The 14,804-nt window shown below is 60.8% G+C and overlaps 1 protein-coding gene across 2 annotated transcripts; it reads right to left on the bottom strand.

Annotated features, from left to right (window-relative positions):
• Positions 1–536: 536 nt before the first annotated feature.
• On the bottom strand, positions 537–9,775 carry Hsh2d (hematopoietic SH2 domain containing). 2 transcript variants are annotated; one of them, XM_078037747.1, is made up of 6 exons: positions 9,704–9,775; positions 6,308–6,453; positions 5,365–5,454; positions 4,315–4,480; positions 3,778–3,912; positions 537–1,564 (listed from the first exon to the last, which is right to left on the bottom strand). In XM_078037747.1, exons 2-6 carry the CDS (start codon positions 6,430–6,432, stop codon positions 989–991), a joined length of 1,092 nt encoding a protein of 363 aa, XP_077893873.1. In that variant the 5' UTR covers positions 6,433–6,453; positions 9,704–9,775; the 3' UTR covers positions 537–988. The 2 variants fall into 2 exon arrangements, with proteins under 2 accessions (XP_077893873.1, XP_077893872.1); XM_078037746.1 differs by lacking the exons at positions 6,308–6,453; positions 9,704–9,775 and having other exon boundaries at positions 5,365–6,253.
• Between the last annotated feature and the right edge of the window lie 5,029 nt (positions 9,776–14,804).

The following is a 14,804-nucleotide window of genomic DNA, read 5'->3' as shown; positions in this document are numbered from 1 at the left end:
TCATGATGCTGCTGCAGATGAAGTCCTACTGTGCACCAAGCTCAGGAGGGAGGAGGGTGTGAGTAGCCGTGCTTGCCACCACCACTTGTGTGAGAACATACTTGGAACTGAGTCCGCAAATCCCAGCTCTGTGATGGCGGAGGTTCCTGTCGGGTGGTTTCAGATGGTGCAAAATGGCTCAGCTTTCAATCCCAATGCTCACACCCTGCTGCCTCTTCTCTCTGAACCTCAGTCTCTTCTTCAGAATGTGGAGAGTGGCCCTACGGCATAGGCTTGCTCAGGAACATGTCCAGTTGTCTCCTCGTATCCTCAGAGATTGGTTCCAGGACCTCCCCTGCATACCCAAATCCACAGATGCTCAAGTCACTTATAGCAAATGACACCGTGTTTGCATATAACCTGTGCATGGACACAGGACTTTAAACATCTCCAGATGATTTCTAATATATAACAAGGTGCAGACGCTGTGGACATAGCTATTAAAACTGTGTTTCTTAGGGAATAATGGCAAGAAAAGAAGTCCATACGTGTCAGGATAGGTAACATTTTGTCTTTAATATTTTTTATCTGTGGTTGGTTGAACTGGAGGTATGGCCCTCAGAGGAGGGTCTGGCACTGGGCCTGGCACACAGTAGGCATCTCAAGCCACCCCATGACTATTATTATTACTGTTGCTGTTGGTGGTACTGGGACTGAACCGGGGGGATGCTACCTCTGAGCTGCACCCCCAGACCTTTGCATATTTTTGAGCCAGGGCCTTGCTGGGTTGTTGAGGCTGGTTTTGAATTCACGTCCTCCTGCCTCAGCCTCCGGGCTGCTGGGATTCCAGGCGTGCGCCCTGGCCGGGCTGCTCCTGCGATTGCTGTCCTGATGGCAGTTGCAGGACTGGGTCCCCCAAGCTCCCGAGGACCAGCAGCGGAGGACGGTGGCGAAGGGAGGCCCCGGGAGCCGCGGCCCCTGGCCATGGTCCTGGAGCTGGAGAGCGCCCCTAGCAGTACCCGGGGGCAAAGGGCGGCGGCGGCAGGTACTCCTCAGGCAGCATGTCCTCTGCAGGCTCGGCCACATCCTCGGGCCCCGGCGTGGCCTCCCGGGAAGACAGGGCCCTCGCCACCAATGGGTGCCAGCCCCTAGCCGCCGGGGTGGCCCCGCTCCAGCTCACGGGCCTGGCGGCCTTCCTGGCGGAGGCGTCCCTGGGTCTTGGGGCCTGGGGCTGCGAGGGGTCAGAGGCTGTGGCCACACACGGGTCCCCGGAGACACTGTCCTTCCAGGCCGCCTCGCCTGAGTGCTTCCTGCTGTCCGCCTGGGGCCTGGGGCCGGAGGTCCCCCGTGCCGGCCTGGCCTCCTGGAGCGACGACCTCAGGGCCGCCAGCGCGGAGCGGAACTGCGGCTGCGCGATGCGGCCGGACGCGGGCAGCGCCTTGAGGCTGCTCCAGAGCCTCTGCCCGGCCTCCCTGAAGGGCCTCGCGGGGCAAGAGGAAGCGGCTTTCCCGGGGGGCGCCCTGCCCGGCTCTGCAGAGGGCTTCCTTGCTGTCCCGGGGTGGGGCAGGGCTGGCCTCAAGGGGACCTGCAAAGGAGAGACGGCGACACCCGGGCCAGGTCACCCACCAGAGCTCTGAATCGAGGCCTGCCCCTGCCCTCCCTCCCTGTCTCAGCACGTGGCTCCCCGTGTCCCCAGGGGCTGGGCCAGCTGAGCCGCTGTCCCCCAGCCCCACGTGCGCGGGTGTAGAGCAGTGACCGTGAGCACAGGGCCATGGGGCCATCGTGGCCACTGGGTGTCCTACAGTGCCCGAAGATGCCACTTCTTCCTCTGCTGGTGGCGCTCACTCCCAGGGCCTCCAGCGGGGCAGGTGCCACCACCCACTGTGCCCCAGAGGAGCTTTGCTTTTGGTGACAGGCAGCGCAGCGGGTGTGGCCGACGGCACCGGCACCGCCCACCGGGCACCGGGTCACCGAGCCACAGGAGCTTTCATCTCCGCGATGATCTCAGGGGACCATCCCACCTGCGGCCCAGTGTCAGCCTACATGTCACGGGCCGTCACAGGGCCACACTGAGGTCTGCCACGCTGCGGGCACAGCCACATGTGGAGCTCCTGCGGGTCCGCAAACCCTTGTTTAGGGACACAGGACCCAGGGGCCACCTGCCTATGAAATGCGACGTTTACTGGTCGTTTCTTAAACAATTTAAAACCTTTTTAAAAGCCACGCTTAACTCCCAGGCGGACAGAAGCAGGCAGGGGATCGGATGTGGCCGAGGGACATTTGCAAAGCCCTGGTCCACCCAGAGGATCCGGATGCCATCTGTGCCAGCGCTGCCCGCCCCCCTGCCCACCTCCGGCCCCAAGCGCTTCCAGCCCCAGCCCCTTCCCACGTGCCACCCCCGGGGCCTTCTCACCTGGGAGTCTCCAGGGGAAACGGAGCTGGAGGGTCTCCTAACGGCAGGTGGAGGACCAAAGCCCCAGCTCCCTTCCTGGTGGGACAGCTGAGGCCCATCCCGGGCACCCTGGGCCCCGCCAGCCACTAGAGTAACCTGCTCGGCCAGGTGCCCGCCATCCCCATCCCTCTGTCCTGCCTGCTCCCTAGCTTCCGGACTGTCAGCTCCCAAATAAGGAGAACCAAGGGACCCGCCCCATGACTGTGTCCCTCCCCCACCCCCCTCCAGGCCAGCAGCAAGCTTCCTTCTAAAATGTCACCACTATTCACACTGTTCCCGCCCCAGGGCACCGGGCTGGGGCCTCCCAGAGCCTCCACCCTGCTTCCCCACAGCTCCCTCCGCAGCCAGCATTGTCATCTCGCTGGCGCTCTCCCGGGGCTTCCCCACACATCTGGAACAGAGGCCCCTGTGTCACCCCGTGCTCCCCTTCTGACAACTCCCCTCTCACTACCTGCACGCCCATCCACAAACCGCACTTTTTATTGGTTTTTGACACACTGAGCGCCAGGACCTTTGCGTGTGCTGTCCCCTCTGCCTGGGTGCCAGTCTTGATCGCTCCTCCTTGACCTCCACAGCCCAGCTCTACGCAGCCTCTTCCAGGAAGCCTTCCCCGACTCCCTCGGCCTGCGCCCCCGCTGATGTCCAGCACACCAGCTGTCAGAACGGGGCTGGAGGGAGGTTAGGCCTCCACCTAGGGGCACCTGAAGGTCCACGCTGCCCCAAGAAGCTGGGGCACACTCGTTCATCTACAGATTCATCAGTTGAGCTCCTTCAATATGCCAGGACTTCTCTGGGGGTGGGGTGAGAAAAGCAGTGGAGAACATGCTAGGAGGACCCCAGCCTCCGGGAGAAGCCCACAGGAAAGAAACCCAGAAATAAACAAGGGCTTTTTAAGCCACAAGGAGTTCTTTGCAAGGAATGAAGAGGGTAATGGGTGGGTCCGCTGGAGGTCCACAGACGGGATGGAGACACTTGAAGGAGAATTAAGAGAAGCAAGACATGGAAATCTTGGGGAGGAAAACAGAGCACGTGCCAAGGCCCTGAGGTGGGGGCCAGTACAGGGAAAGGCCCAGAGTGGGCCGGTCATAGGGAAATGCCCAGAGGAAGAAGGAGCATGTGAAAGATCCTGAGGGTAGCGGGTGCATCCAAACAACAAAAGGATTGCTAAGAGGCTGGAGCAGGGCTGAGGATGCGTTTGGATTGTAATCTCAGAGCCTTCCCTTGGACAGCTTTTAGGCACCTAGTTATAGATCAGATCCTCTTTTGAGAGTCTCTCTGGCAGCCATTGGTCGTTGTCTACTCCTGCCTCTCCCACAGATCAAACGTGTCCTTTCCCCATCACATACCTTCTCAGGTGCAGCCACTGAGCAGGAGGAAGGTCTCCGATGTTCCCCGAGGCCAGGGACAGGCCTGGTGGCCTCCTCTGCCAGTGCACTGGAGTAAAGGAAGAGATCCTCATAATCTACGTTTGCTGGATCCTTCTGCAGGGCCAAGGGACCTATGTTTAGTTTCTTGGAAGGGGAAAGACTGAGGTCCTGGACACACCCTGGAAAGCGGGTCCCAGGCTCTCCTACTCCAGTAGTTTTAGGTCGCAGGCCACGCCCAGGCCCTACTAAGGAAACACGCCCCACCCACAGCTGCTGCTCAGGCCCTGGCCACGCCCACGAGCCTTAGAAGGCGCTGCATCCTGCCCTCCCCACGCTCTGGGCCTTGAAGGCAGCCACCTGCACCCCCCCACAAGGCGCTCCCGTGACCTCGGCGTGAAACCATGCGCGCGAGGACAGGGCAGCAGCGACAGGGGCTGCCCACTCGGGAGTGGCAGCAGCAGAAGCAGGAGAGGGGACTGACCCCGAGGTCCTGACCCCTGGGGATCCCACCCTCACCTGCCCGCAGGGCTGGGTCAGCAGCTCCTCGTGGGGCCAAATGGGCTTCTGCTGGTGGAAGGTGACCAGGGCGTCCAGCGAGGCGTGCGCCGCCTTCTCCCCAGGGATCACGAGGCTCCCGTCGTCCAAGAGCTTCACCATGAAGTGGCGGCAGCAGTTCGGGGCCCTGCAGAGACGCTGCGGGGTGACGGCTCGTCCTTCCACTCACCCCCCTGAGCCGGCAGCCCCCCAGCCGCCGCCCACTTCCACTCCAAGCCCTTCCTAACCGGCCGTGCCTCAGTGTCCCCGTCTACGACCAGAGGTGACCAAGGCTGGCCTCAGGAATTCTCGCGAGAGTGAAACAAGCGTTACAGGCCAAAGCTGGACGCAGTGCCCGGCTGGGGACAGAGAAAGGCTAGAACTCGGAGCAATGGAAATTTCAGGCTCCATCCAGTCCAAGGCTGTGTGCCTAGCACACAATAGGTGCTCAATAAATGCTCAGTTAATCGAATGAATTAGTATTCCTTTATTACAGACGATGATTTTGCAGGAGGCTCAGAGAGGCTGAGTAACATGTCCAAAGTCCTACAGCTTGTAAAGGCAGAGCCCTTCCCAAGTACCTAACTCGGGCCTGAGTTTTTCCCATTGTAACTCTTTCATGGGACACTTCGATTTTTAACCTTTGACCTAGAATCCTTTGGATTTGCCTGTTGAAAAGTGGTTTCATGCTTCTGAATCCTCTGAGATGCCCATCAGGACTGAAGCCTTGGGCTGCCCTAGGTTTCCTTAAGGAGGACTCAGAGAATCACCAGTTAGATGGTGAAGGTGGAGGGGTGGCGGTAGCCACTCTCAGAATCCCCAGAAGCTCCTGGCCTCAAGTCACCATCATGCCTTGGATTCAGCTATGTCTGCTGGATACAGCTAGACCTGCAGCCATGACCTCCAGCCAAATTGGCTGGATCTGCACATTGTCTGCTCCCTGGGAAGCTGCCGTGTGCAGCGCCCGTTGCCCTCTCAAAGAAGCCCAGGCCCGCCTACCCCCGCCCGCCCCGCCCTCAGCCCAAGCCTTACCTGTAGGAAAGAGTGTAGCCCACGTGGCTGTGACTGACCCTGATGAGAAAGGCCCCCAGTGGTTGTGACGCCAGCAGGTCCTCAGCAGCCCTGGAAATGTACACACAGGAGGGACATGGCCACGGCACAACTGCCCAGCACACAGGGGCCACACAGCCGTGGTGGCCAGCTCTTCTGGTTTTCAAACTAAACCCAACTTTTCTCCCCGTTGTTTTAAATCTTGGGATAGTCAGGGACAGAGGCAAAGAGGCAGTCAACCTCTGGTGACAATGTCCCCAGGGCAGATCTCCTCCCATCAAAGCACCTTTGGGTGAACTGAGAGCCCCAGGTAATGGAGCAGGAGCTGTGGCAGGTGCACTTCAAGTCAAAACTCAGCTCAGCCGCTCACTGGCTGTGTGACCTCAGGCAGGTGTCTCTCCCTTTCTGACCCTCAGCTAAGGGGAAAGTAAGCCTCATTCCCAGGGCTGGTGTGAAGGACCTGCTCCCTCCCAAGCGCTCCCCACATGTTCACTACGGCTCCTCCGTTCTCCCTTCTCCCCTCCTCTGGGCTTTCTGAATGTGCGCAGGTTTTAGGCAATTGCTATGCCATTTGATAGAGGGACTTGGGCATCTAGGGATTTGGGTGTCCGAGGGAGGCCCTGGAACCATCCCCCGTGGACACAGAGGGACGGCTGCACATTGGTTGGATCCTGAAGGTTGAGGGCCACTGTTTGGGGACCGTGTTAAGAAGGATTCTGAGGCTGCATCCTGCTATCACTGGTTGGTGCTACCCACCTGGGTAAGGTGGCAGGTGCTGCCAGGTGCCTGGGGGAGCTGGCCTGGTGGCAGAGAAAAGGTGAGACCCAGAGAGGGGAAGTGACCAGGACTTTGCAGGGATGATCTGCGGGGGGTGGGGTTTGGGGGGTAGAAAGAGGCAGCGGGGGAGGGCAGGGTGTGTCCTCACTCTCGTGAGATGGCCCCGTGGAACCACTCGGGGACACTGTCCTGGGCCAGCTGGCCCATCTGTGTGTGCACAAACCAGTCCAGTCGCGGGGGCAGCGGCGGCGGCAGCCTCTCGGCCTCGGCCATGGCTCCCGGTCCGGCGGCCACCTGGGGGTGAGAGGGGGAGGGTCAGGCTGGTCCCTCCCCATCCCTGCTCCCTGCTCAGGAAGCCTCCTCTGCTGGCCTCCGCTGGCCTCCGCTGGCCTCCGCTGGCCGGGGTCAGCCGGCTCCAGCCCTGGGCTTGCCGAGACCCACCGGGTGCCATTCATTCGGTGACTGCTCCCAAGTCTCCAAGGACCTTGCCTTTGACTTCAGTCTTATCAGGTCACTGCCAGGGGGACCTGGGAGTCCCCCTTGTGAATAGCTGCCTCCGGTGCAGTGCAGGGGGCGCCGCTCAGGGGCAGCGTGGTCGCGCAGCGGGTGCGGCTCCCTCCGCAGCACCGCAAAATGGAACAAACCAAAGGCGCGCACAGAGCAGGTGGCTTTGCTTGGTTTCGTTTTTGCTTTGCGGGGCTGGGGACGGAAGCCTGGGTCCCTTCCCCTGAGCCCCGCCCCCCCAGCCCTCTTTAGTTTTTATTTTGAGACAGAGCCTGGCGAAGTTGCTGAGGCTGGCCTCAAACTGCGATCCTCCTGCCTCGGCCTCCTGAGTCACTGGGATCGCAGCTGTGCACCACTGCGCCTGGCCCCATGTAAACATCAAGTCCGTGTCAACGTCCCCAGAGGGCTGAGGAGGTGGCGGAATGATGAGTGCCGAAGGAGATGGCGGCCAGCAGCCCGTTGCCAGGGTTTCACGGAACACCAGGGGCCCTGTGGCCTGCAGTGGCTCCTGCCATCAGTGCTGCTGAAGGTGGCGGCCACCGCAGCGCCCCTGCCGCGTGCCAGCGACAACATTCCCACAACTTCAAGTTCAACTACTCTGGGTGGGAGAGTCCCTGATGGGAGGTGACGGGACCGAGCACTGATTTGCCAGACTCCCTGCAGGAGTCCCCGGTGCCCCGGGTTTCTGTCCCCAACCTGGAGCTCGGCCGTCGGGTCCTCAGGGTCAGGAAGGCTGGCAGCTGGGCTCTTCCCAAGGGAGGGCCCTGGACCCCTGCGGCCACTGTTGACTTTCTCAGGTGACAGGCACAGCCCTGGGGTGTGGCCCAGGGAACTCTGAGCAGGCGGAGGGTAAATAACTGTGTCCCAGCGGACCCGCCCTCCGCAGCCCACCGCCCACAGCCTGCCACAGCCTCCCGCCACAGCCTCGCGCAGTTGGAAGGCTCTGGTCTGGCTCTGTCTCTGGGGGCTCCCAAGGACAGGGCCGGTGACAAGCTGTAAGGAGCCTGGAATTCCCCAACAAGATCCTACAGAACAAGAAGCAAAGCCAAGGGCCAGCCACGGGGCGGAGTCCAGCAGGAGCTTCTTGGAAGCAAAGGAAACAATCAAGAAGGTGAAGGCGGCCCACAGGGAGGGAGGTCCCCACCGCCCCTCGGTAGAGCTGGACTCCACACCTCCACACCCAGGAACAGCCGCAGCCGGCCAAGGGCCGAGCAGACGCTTCACGCCAAGAAAGACAAAGGGTCAACAATATGTGGAAACTGTTCACCGTCTTGGGCAGCCGGAGAGACGCAAACAGACTCACTGAGATCCCACCTCTCTCCAGTCGAATGGCCATCATCAAGAGTACAAGCGACATTCAGTGTTGGCGAGGATGTGGGGAAAGGCACACTCAGACACTGCTGGGGGGACTGCAGATTGGTGCAGCCACTCTGGAAAGCTGGAATGGAACCACCATTTGACCCAGCTATCCTACTCCTCAGTCTCTACCCAAAGGATTTAAAAACAGCAGACTACAGGGACACAGCCACATCAATGTTTATAGCAGCTCGATTCACAATAGCCAACTGTGCTATATGTACACAGTGGAATATTACTCAGCCAGAAAGAAGAATGAAATTACGGCATTTGTCACTAAATGGACGGAACTGGACACTATCATGCTAAGTGAAACAAGCCAATCCCCAAAACCAAAGGCCAGATGTTCTGATATGTGGATACTCACACCCCATAAGTGGGGGTGGGGGAGAAGAATAGAAGTTCACTGGGTTAGAGGAAGGGGATGAAGGGAGGGGGATGGGAATTGGAGAAACAGTCGGATGGTGGGATGTGACTTTGCTGTGCTCATGTAGGATCCGGGGCCAGAGCAGCCCTGCAGCATGAGCAACCTTGGGGTGGGAGGTCAGACTCTGTGTGTGTATGACGAGTCGGAGACACTGCACTGTCATGAGAATCAAAAGGAACAAATTAAACGAATAAATAAATAAACAAAAAGAGAACAGGGCGTCTGGAGTCGGAGGCCGATGAGCTGAGTAGGGGTCTAGTTTAGCTCACCCCTCGGCCGCTGCGTGACAGGCCACCTGACCTCCCTGTGCCTGGATTTTATCTGGGCATAATATCCACCTGCTCAGGTGGCGCTGAGGCCGGGGCGTGTGCTGCCAGATGACGTGATTCCGGGGTGACAGGGCTGTGGGTCCCAGGATCACGGCAGCTGAGTAACTCCTGGGCCTGGGGCCCTCCCTGGGCCTTCTCTGTTCGCCCTGTTTAGATCCCCAAGTCCCTGCGCTGGCGTCACCGTGGCCTGCGCAGGTGACAGAGCTGCTAAGTGACACCTCCTCGGGACGCAGCCCCCTGGTTAAGGAACACGCGACTCTGTCTGCACGAAGCAGCCCGGCCCAGCCCAGGACCTCTTTTTCCCCTTGGAGGCCAGGGCGGCCTCCCTGCCTCCTCGGGCCTCCTCCCCGGGGATCCTCCTCCCCTCTCCCTCGCCTTGCTCCCCCAGCAGCTGGGGCTGTTTCTGTCTGCGCCTCCACCGACCGACGGGCTTCCTGACCACCAGGCCCACGGCTGCTGTTCCCTCTGTCCCCTGGGTCCCCACATCACCCGGCCCCGGCAGGGCACCTCGACATGTGCTCATGGGGAGCGGGGGCTGCTGAGGCTCCAGCGCACCCAGCCGCACCCCCGCGAGGGGCCCTGGTCCCAGACTCCCCACCCGCCGCCTTCCTGTGCACCCCCCCAGCCGGGGACTTGAACCCAGGGCCGAGCAGGCCAGGCAGGTGCTGCCTCTGAGCTGCCCCGGGCCTCCCGATTTCCACTGTGAGGGAGGGTGTCACCGTGCTGCCCAGGTGGCCTTGGGGCTGGGTGACAGGAGGGCGGGAGCCTCCCAGCTCCAGGGCCAGTCCTGGTGCCCCTTCCTCCAGGAAGCCCTCCTCCCAGCTCTGCAGAAAATCCTCCTGCCTCCGGGGACCTGGGGACCTGGCCCCCCTGTCCCTGCTGCTGGCCCAGCCCCCTCCATTCCCTGCCTGCGGGTGGGGACAGGTACCTGAGACCCCCGGGTGCCGGCCCAGCCTGGGTTCGCTCCGGGCGGTGCGTGGGCAGGGCACCCGCCCTGGTTCCTGCTTCCTCCAGCGTGAGCCCGGGGCGGGGCGCCACCCAGCCAACCGCAGCCCAGGTGGAGGGAGGTGACTCCCACCCCAGGCCTGGACTCACTGAGTACCTACTGTGTGCCAGCCCCCGCGGCCACAGGGAGGACCCAGGGCAGGGCAGACCCCACCCCCTGGTGACTGTTTTCCCCAAGAATGGAGACGGCCGAGTCTCCAAGGTCCTCACTGCCAGGTGGACGCCAGTCAGGAAGGGCTGGTGGCCTCCCAGAGGGGCCCAGGGGACCTGGAGCAAGGGCACAGGACGCGGGAGGAAGCCCACCCGACTGGGGGGGGCAGAAAGGGGGCAGGAGGTGGCCCGCAGCTGGACCCAGCCTGGACTGGACTGAGGTCTCACCCCCGCACAGGGTCCCCCAGACTGTCCCTGCGGAAATGCTCGCGACCTTGTGTCCCAGGACCCTGTTGGAGTCCAGGGCTGATGCCCAGAGTCTGCTCACTCTCGGGTGTCCGGCTGTTTCTTCTGATTTTATTTTATTTTTTGAGAGAGAGAGAGAGAGAGAGGGAGAGAGAGAATTTTAATATTTATTTTCTAGTTCTCAGCGGACACAACATCTCTGTTGGTATGTGGTGCTGAGGATCGAACCCGGGCCGCACGCAGGCCAGGCGAGCGCGCTACCGCTGAGCCACCTCCCCAGCCCCTCTTCTGAGGGCCAGGGCGCAGGCCTGGGGACCCCTGGGCCCCGCTGTGCGGCTGCCCCCGCCCTCGGCCCCCTGAGCGCACAGGCAAAACCACTTCCTCCTCCTCGTGGGGCAGGAAAGGCCCGTCCTCGTCCTCGTGGCTGCCTATCAGCCTGGCCCAGCCGGCCTCCCAGACCCCACTGTGGGAACCAGCTGGCGCCTCCCCCCAGCTCTCCCTCACGGAAGTGGGTTGGGGGAGGGTCTGGAGTCTGTGGGTCAACGACTCAAGCAAGAGACACGGGGACCCCAGCTTTTCACTCACTGCTGTGTGGCCTTGCATGAGTCACTCAGCCTCTCTGGGCTTCGGGTTTCTGCAGCTGTGAACTGAGCAGGATCACATCCTCTTAGTCACGTAAAGATGACAGGAGGGAAGCCTCGAGCAGGGACATGGGCTCTGTTAGCGACGGCATCAGTTCTCTGTGTGGTGACTTGGTCCAGTGTCTTTGGACTTGGCTGGGGTTGACGCAGGCTCCGGCTCGGGACCTCCCGGGCTGGGCCACCTTGGGCAACTCGCTCTACTTCTCTGATCCTCCAGGCCCTCCCTAGCTCCTGGGCTGGCTCCTTGAAGGTGTGGGGCAGACTGTGGGGAAGAGGATAGGAGGGGCCTGTGGGACTTGTCACTGGGAAAGCCCGGCCACCGAGGCTCATGTGCATGGGGAGGGTCTCTGGGTTTCTCGGCCCAGACCCTGAGGCCCCACTCACTCCTTGACCACTCAGGGACGTGGGCCTCCACACACTGGCGTCCTCAGGATGTCACCGCAGAGTCCCCCCCCCCCCCGCCATGTCTGCAGTCTACCCATGCATCCTGAGCACGCAGCCCCAGGGGAAGCGGGTGTCACCGCGGTGGGGGCGGCCGGGCTGGGGCTCCAGGGCCCCCCTCCTCCCAGCAGCCTTTCCAGGGGACCATCTGGAGGCCTCAGCGGGCGGTGGGACATTTGCAGCCCCTGTGGGTGGCCACCGGGCAGGCGGGCAGGGCACATAAAGGGCCAGCACAACACTGCCACATGGGGACCGATTCTGGGCACAGGAACCTTTTGAGGGATACACTCAAGCCATATCCAAACCTTAGCACCACACAATGGAATATTACTGTGCCATGAAAAAGAACGGGACCCTCACCTGTGCCACAGCCTGGATGAACCTTGAAAACACGATGCAGAGTGACAGATGCCTGCCGTGAAAGGTCACACGGTGCAGGGTTCTTTTGAGAGGAAATGTCCCAAACAGGTGAATTCACAGAGCCGGGAAGCAGATGGGTGGTGGCTCGGGATAACCAGTGGGGCAGGGTGACAAAGATGTCCTAAAACTCCTTGTGGGTGTGGCGGCACAGTTCTGTGGACAGAATTGCAGGTCTCGGTGGGAGAGCTGTATGGTGTGAGGACATCTCAATACAGCTGTTCCTCAAACAAAATTCAAGATGTGAGTTCTCAAGGGGACACTAGCAACAGAGCCACCCCCAGGCCTGCCCCATCATCATCTCAGTCCCTGGGAATAAGGCAAATCGACTCCTAAAAAGAAAAGGAAAAACCCTCTGTGCTGGGAGCAGTGGCGCACGCCTGTCACCCCAGCAGCTCGGGAGGCTGAGGCAGGAGGATGGTGAGTTCAAAGCCAGCCTCAGCAACTTAGCGAGGCCCTGTCTCAAAATACAGTATAAAAAGGGCTGAGGCTGTGGCTCAGTGGTAAAGCACCCCTGGGTTCCATCTCTAGTACCAGAGGAGGAGGAGGAGGAGGAGGGAGGAGGAGGAGGGAGGAGGGAGGAGGAGGAGGGGGGGAGGAGGAGGGGGGAGGAGGAGAGGGGGGAGGAGGAGGAGGAGGGAGGAGGAGGGAGGGAGGAGGAGGGGGGAGGAGGAGGAGGGGGGGGAGGAGGAGGGAGGAGGAGGAGGAGGAGGAGGGGGGAGGAGGAGGAGGAAAAGAAAAGTAGAACTCTGAAAGGAAGAGATCTATTGTCAATCTAGTGACGTGCTGCATGAGTGGTCAGGTATAAGGGAGGACTGAGGGAGTCAAGGAATCCCGTGACCTCACTGGGGGGGGATTTGAGGCTGTGGGGGCAAACACAGAAGGTCCCTGACTCAAATGGTTCCAGTTTACCATTACGTGAAGGGTGACGCCGAAGACCCTCTGCTCTTCCCATTCAGCGTAGTATTTAATGAAGCGCTAGCGCGGTCCAGCCGCAGTGTGGGCCAGGCTCTGTGCTAGACGCTTGGCCACCCACCGCAGGCTAAGGCAGGGTCCTGAGCACGCTCAAGGAGGGGGAGGCTGGGCCGGGGTGTTGGGTAGGGTGGCCGATCCTCTGCATTTGCAATTTAGGATATTTTCCCAGGCTGGGTAGTGCACGCCTGTAATCCCAGCTACTTGGGAGGCTGAGGCAGGAGGATGGCAAGTTTGAGGCCAGCCTGGACAACTTAGTGAGATCCTGTCTCAAAAAAGAAAGAAAAAGGGTCAGGAGTGTGGCTCAGTGGTGGACGCCCTTCCCGGCTTTGCCCTCCAGGGCTGGGGGAAACCACCCCAAACCTCCAGGTCGTTCCCCTTTACACCAGGTTTGTGGACGCAGCCCCCGTTAGGCCCAGTGACAGCCAACAGCAGCTACTCCGCCGCGGGTTCCCTTGTTAGGTGGGAAGGGAAGCGGTTCTGCCTGGGGCAAAGACGGCGATGGCACAGCTCAGTGTCTGATGTCCTGTGCGCCTGTCCCTGTCTGGGACCTGCCACCTCCCTGGCTGTCCACAGCCATCCTGAGGCGGGAACCGTGGTCACCCCCATTTCAGGGATGGGGGCGCCAAGGCTGAGCTGGTGAGGCTGAGCACGTGCCCGGGGCTGTGCCCAGGCTGTGCCCAGGCTGTGCCTAGGTCTGGGCTGCGCTGGGATCTGAGCCCAGGCCACCGGATTTCCCACGGCCTCTAGAGGGCTCAGCAGGAAGGGCCTTCCAGCCAGTGCTGGGGACGCAGGGACAATAGCAACTCTTCTCCAGAAGAGTTGTGCGATATCAGGGCACCACCAGCCTAGGGTGAGGCAAGTGCCAAGGCCCTGGGGCAGCGACTACCAGGGGAGACTGCAGTCATGAGAGGAGCGAGGATCGTGTCCCTGAATGCCAGCGGGGACCCGGGAAGCTTTTAAACAAGAGGCAGAGGGTGTCCACGTGATCAGCCCCATGGGAGCTTGGGCACCGAGTGTACCAAGCTTCTGTGATGAGCATGTGGCACACGCGTTGTGTGTCACATGTGTGACTCCACGGTGGGGGATTCTGGAAGCTTCTGCCTGGTTTTCCCTGCACATATCCTTGATTTGCTGATGTTGCTCTTTAGTCCTTGGCTGTGAGCCGCCTTTGCCTTGAGCACAGGCCATGGTTCGGATGTGATCTGTCCCCAGAGTTCGTGTTTGGAAACTTGTCCTCAGTGTGGCCCTGTTACAGGAGGGGCCTAGAGGGAGTCAACTGACCGTCAACGGGGCCCTGCCCTCCAAAGGGACTATAGGACCCTAGCTGCTGTCTGGCTTCCTGTCTTGCCATGTGACATCTTTCTCCAGCATACGTCGCTGCCGCGACACCATCTGCCAGGGGCTGGACCAATGGGCGGCCTGACCTTGGACTTTCAGCCTCTCACAGGGTGAGCTACAGAAACCTCTTTTGTTAGTAAAGCAGGCTGCCTTGGGGGCTTCATTACAGTAATGAAATACACGAATGCCATACACCAGATGTCGAGCACTGGTGAGCAAGCACAGGAGTGACCCTGGGGACCCTCAAAGGGGCAGAAGACCATGGAATCTGGATTAGAGGATGGGCTCTGGGAGGGGCCTCCAGGGGATGTGGAGGCAAATGGTGGTTGAGCGGACAGGCCGAGCAGGGCAGAGCCAAGGTGAGGCTGGGGGGGGGGGGAAGGGAGCTCGGGTGGGGAGGGTCTGAAGCCAGTGCTCAGCCTGGCCATGTCACCAGGGATCAGGACAAGTCTTGGGGGCCGGCGGGAAGGCTGTGGTGTGCACACAGTGGAACTGTAGGTGGGGCGTAAGGGCCAGGTCATTGACAAGGGTGTCACCTCCCTGGAAGTCCTTCAGCTGTAACTGAGGGGAGCCCCCCTGCCCCCCAACCTGGGCTGTTTATTACCTTTTCCTTCAGTGTTTTTGAGACGGGGTCTTGCTGTTTCCCCTCTGGTTTTGAACTCCAGGGCGCCCCCAGTCCTCCTCCCTCAGCCTCCCAAGGAGCGCAGACTCCAGGCCCCGGACATCAAGTTACACCCAGCTCCAAAATCTTTTTAAAAATTGCTTTCTGCAGTGGCGGATGCAGCCCAGGGCGCGCTCCCAGCCAGCTCTACCCGC

The sequence above is a fragment of the Ictidomys tridecemlineatus genome, chromosome 2 (assembly GCF_052094955.1).
Source record: "Ictidomys tridecemlineatus isolate mIctTri1 chromosome 2, mIctTri1.hap1, whole genome shotgun sequence".
NCBI lineage: Eukaryota > Metazoa > Chordata > Mammalia > Rodentia > Sciuridae > Ictidomys > Ictidomys tridecemlineatus.
This window is presented reverse-complemented; position numbering and strand designations above follow the sequence as displayed.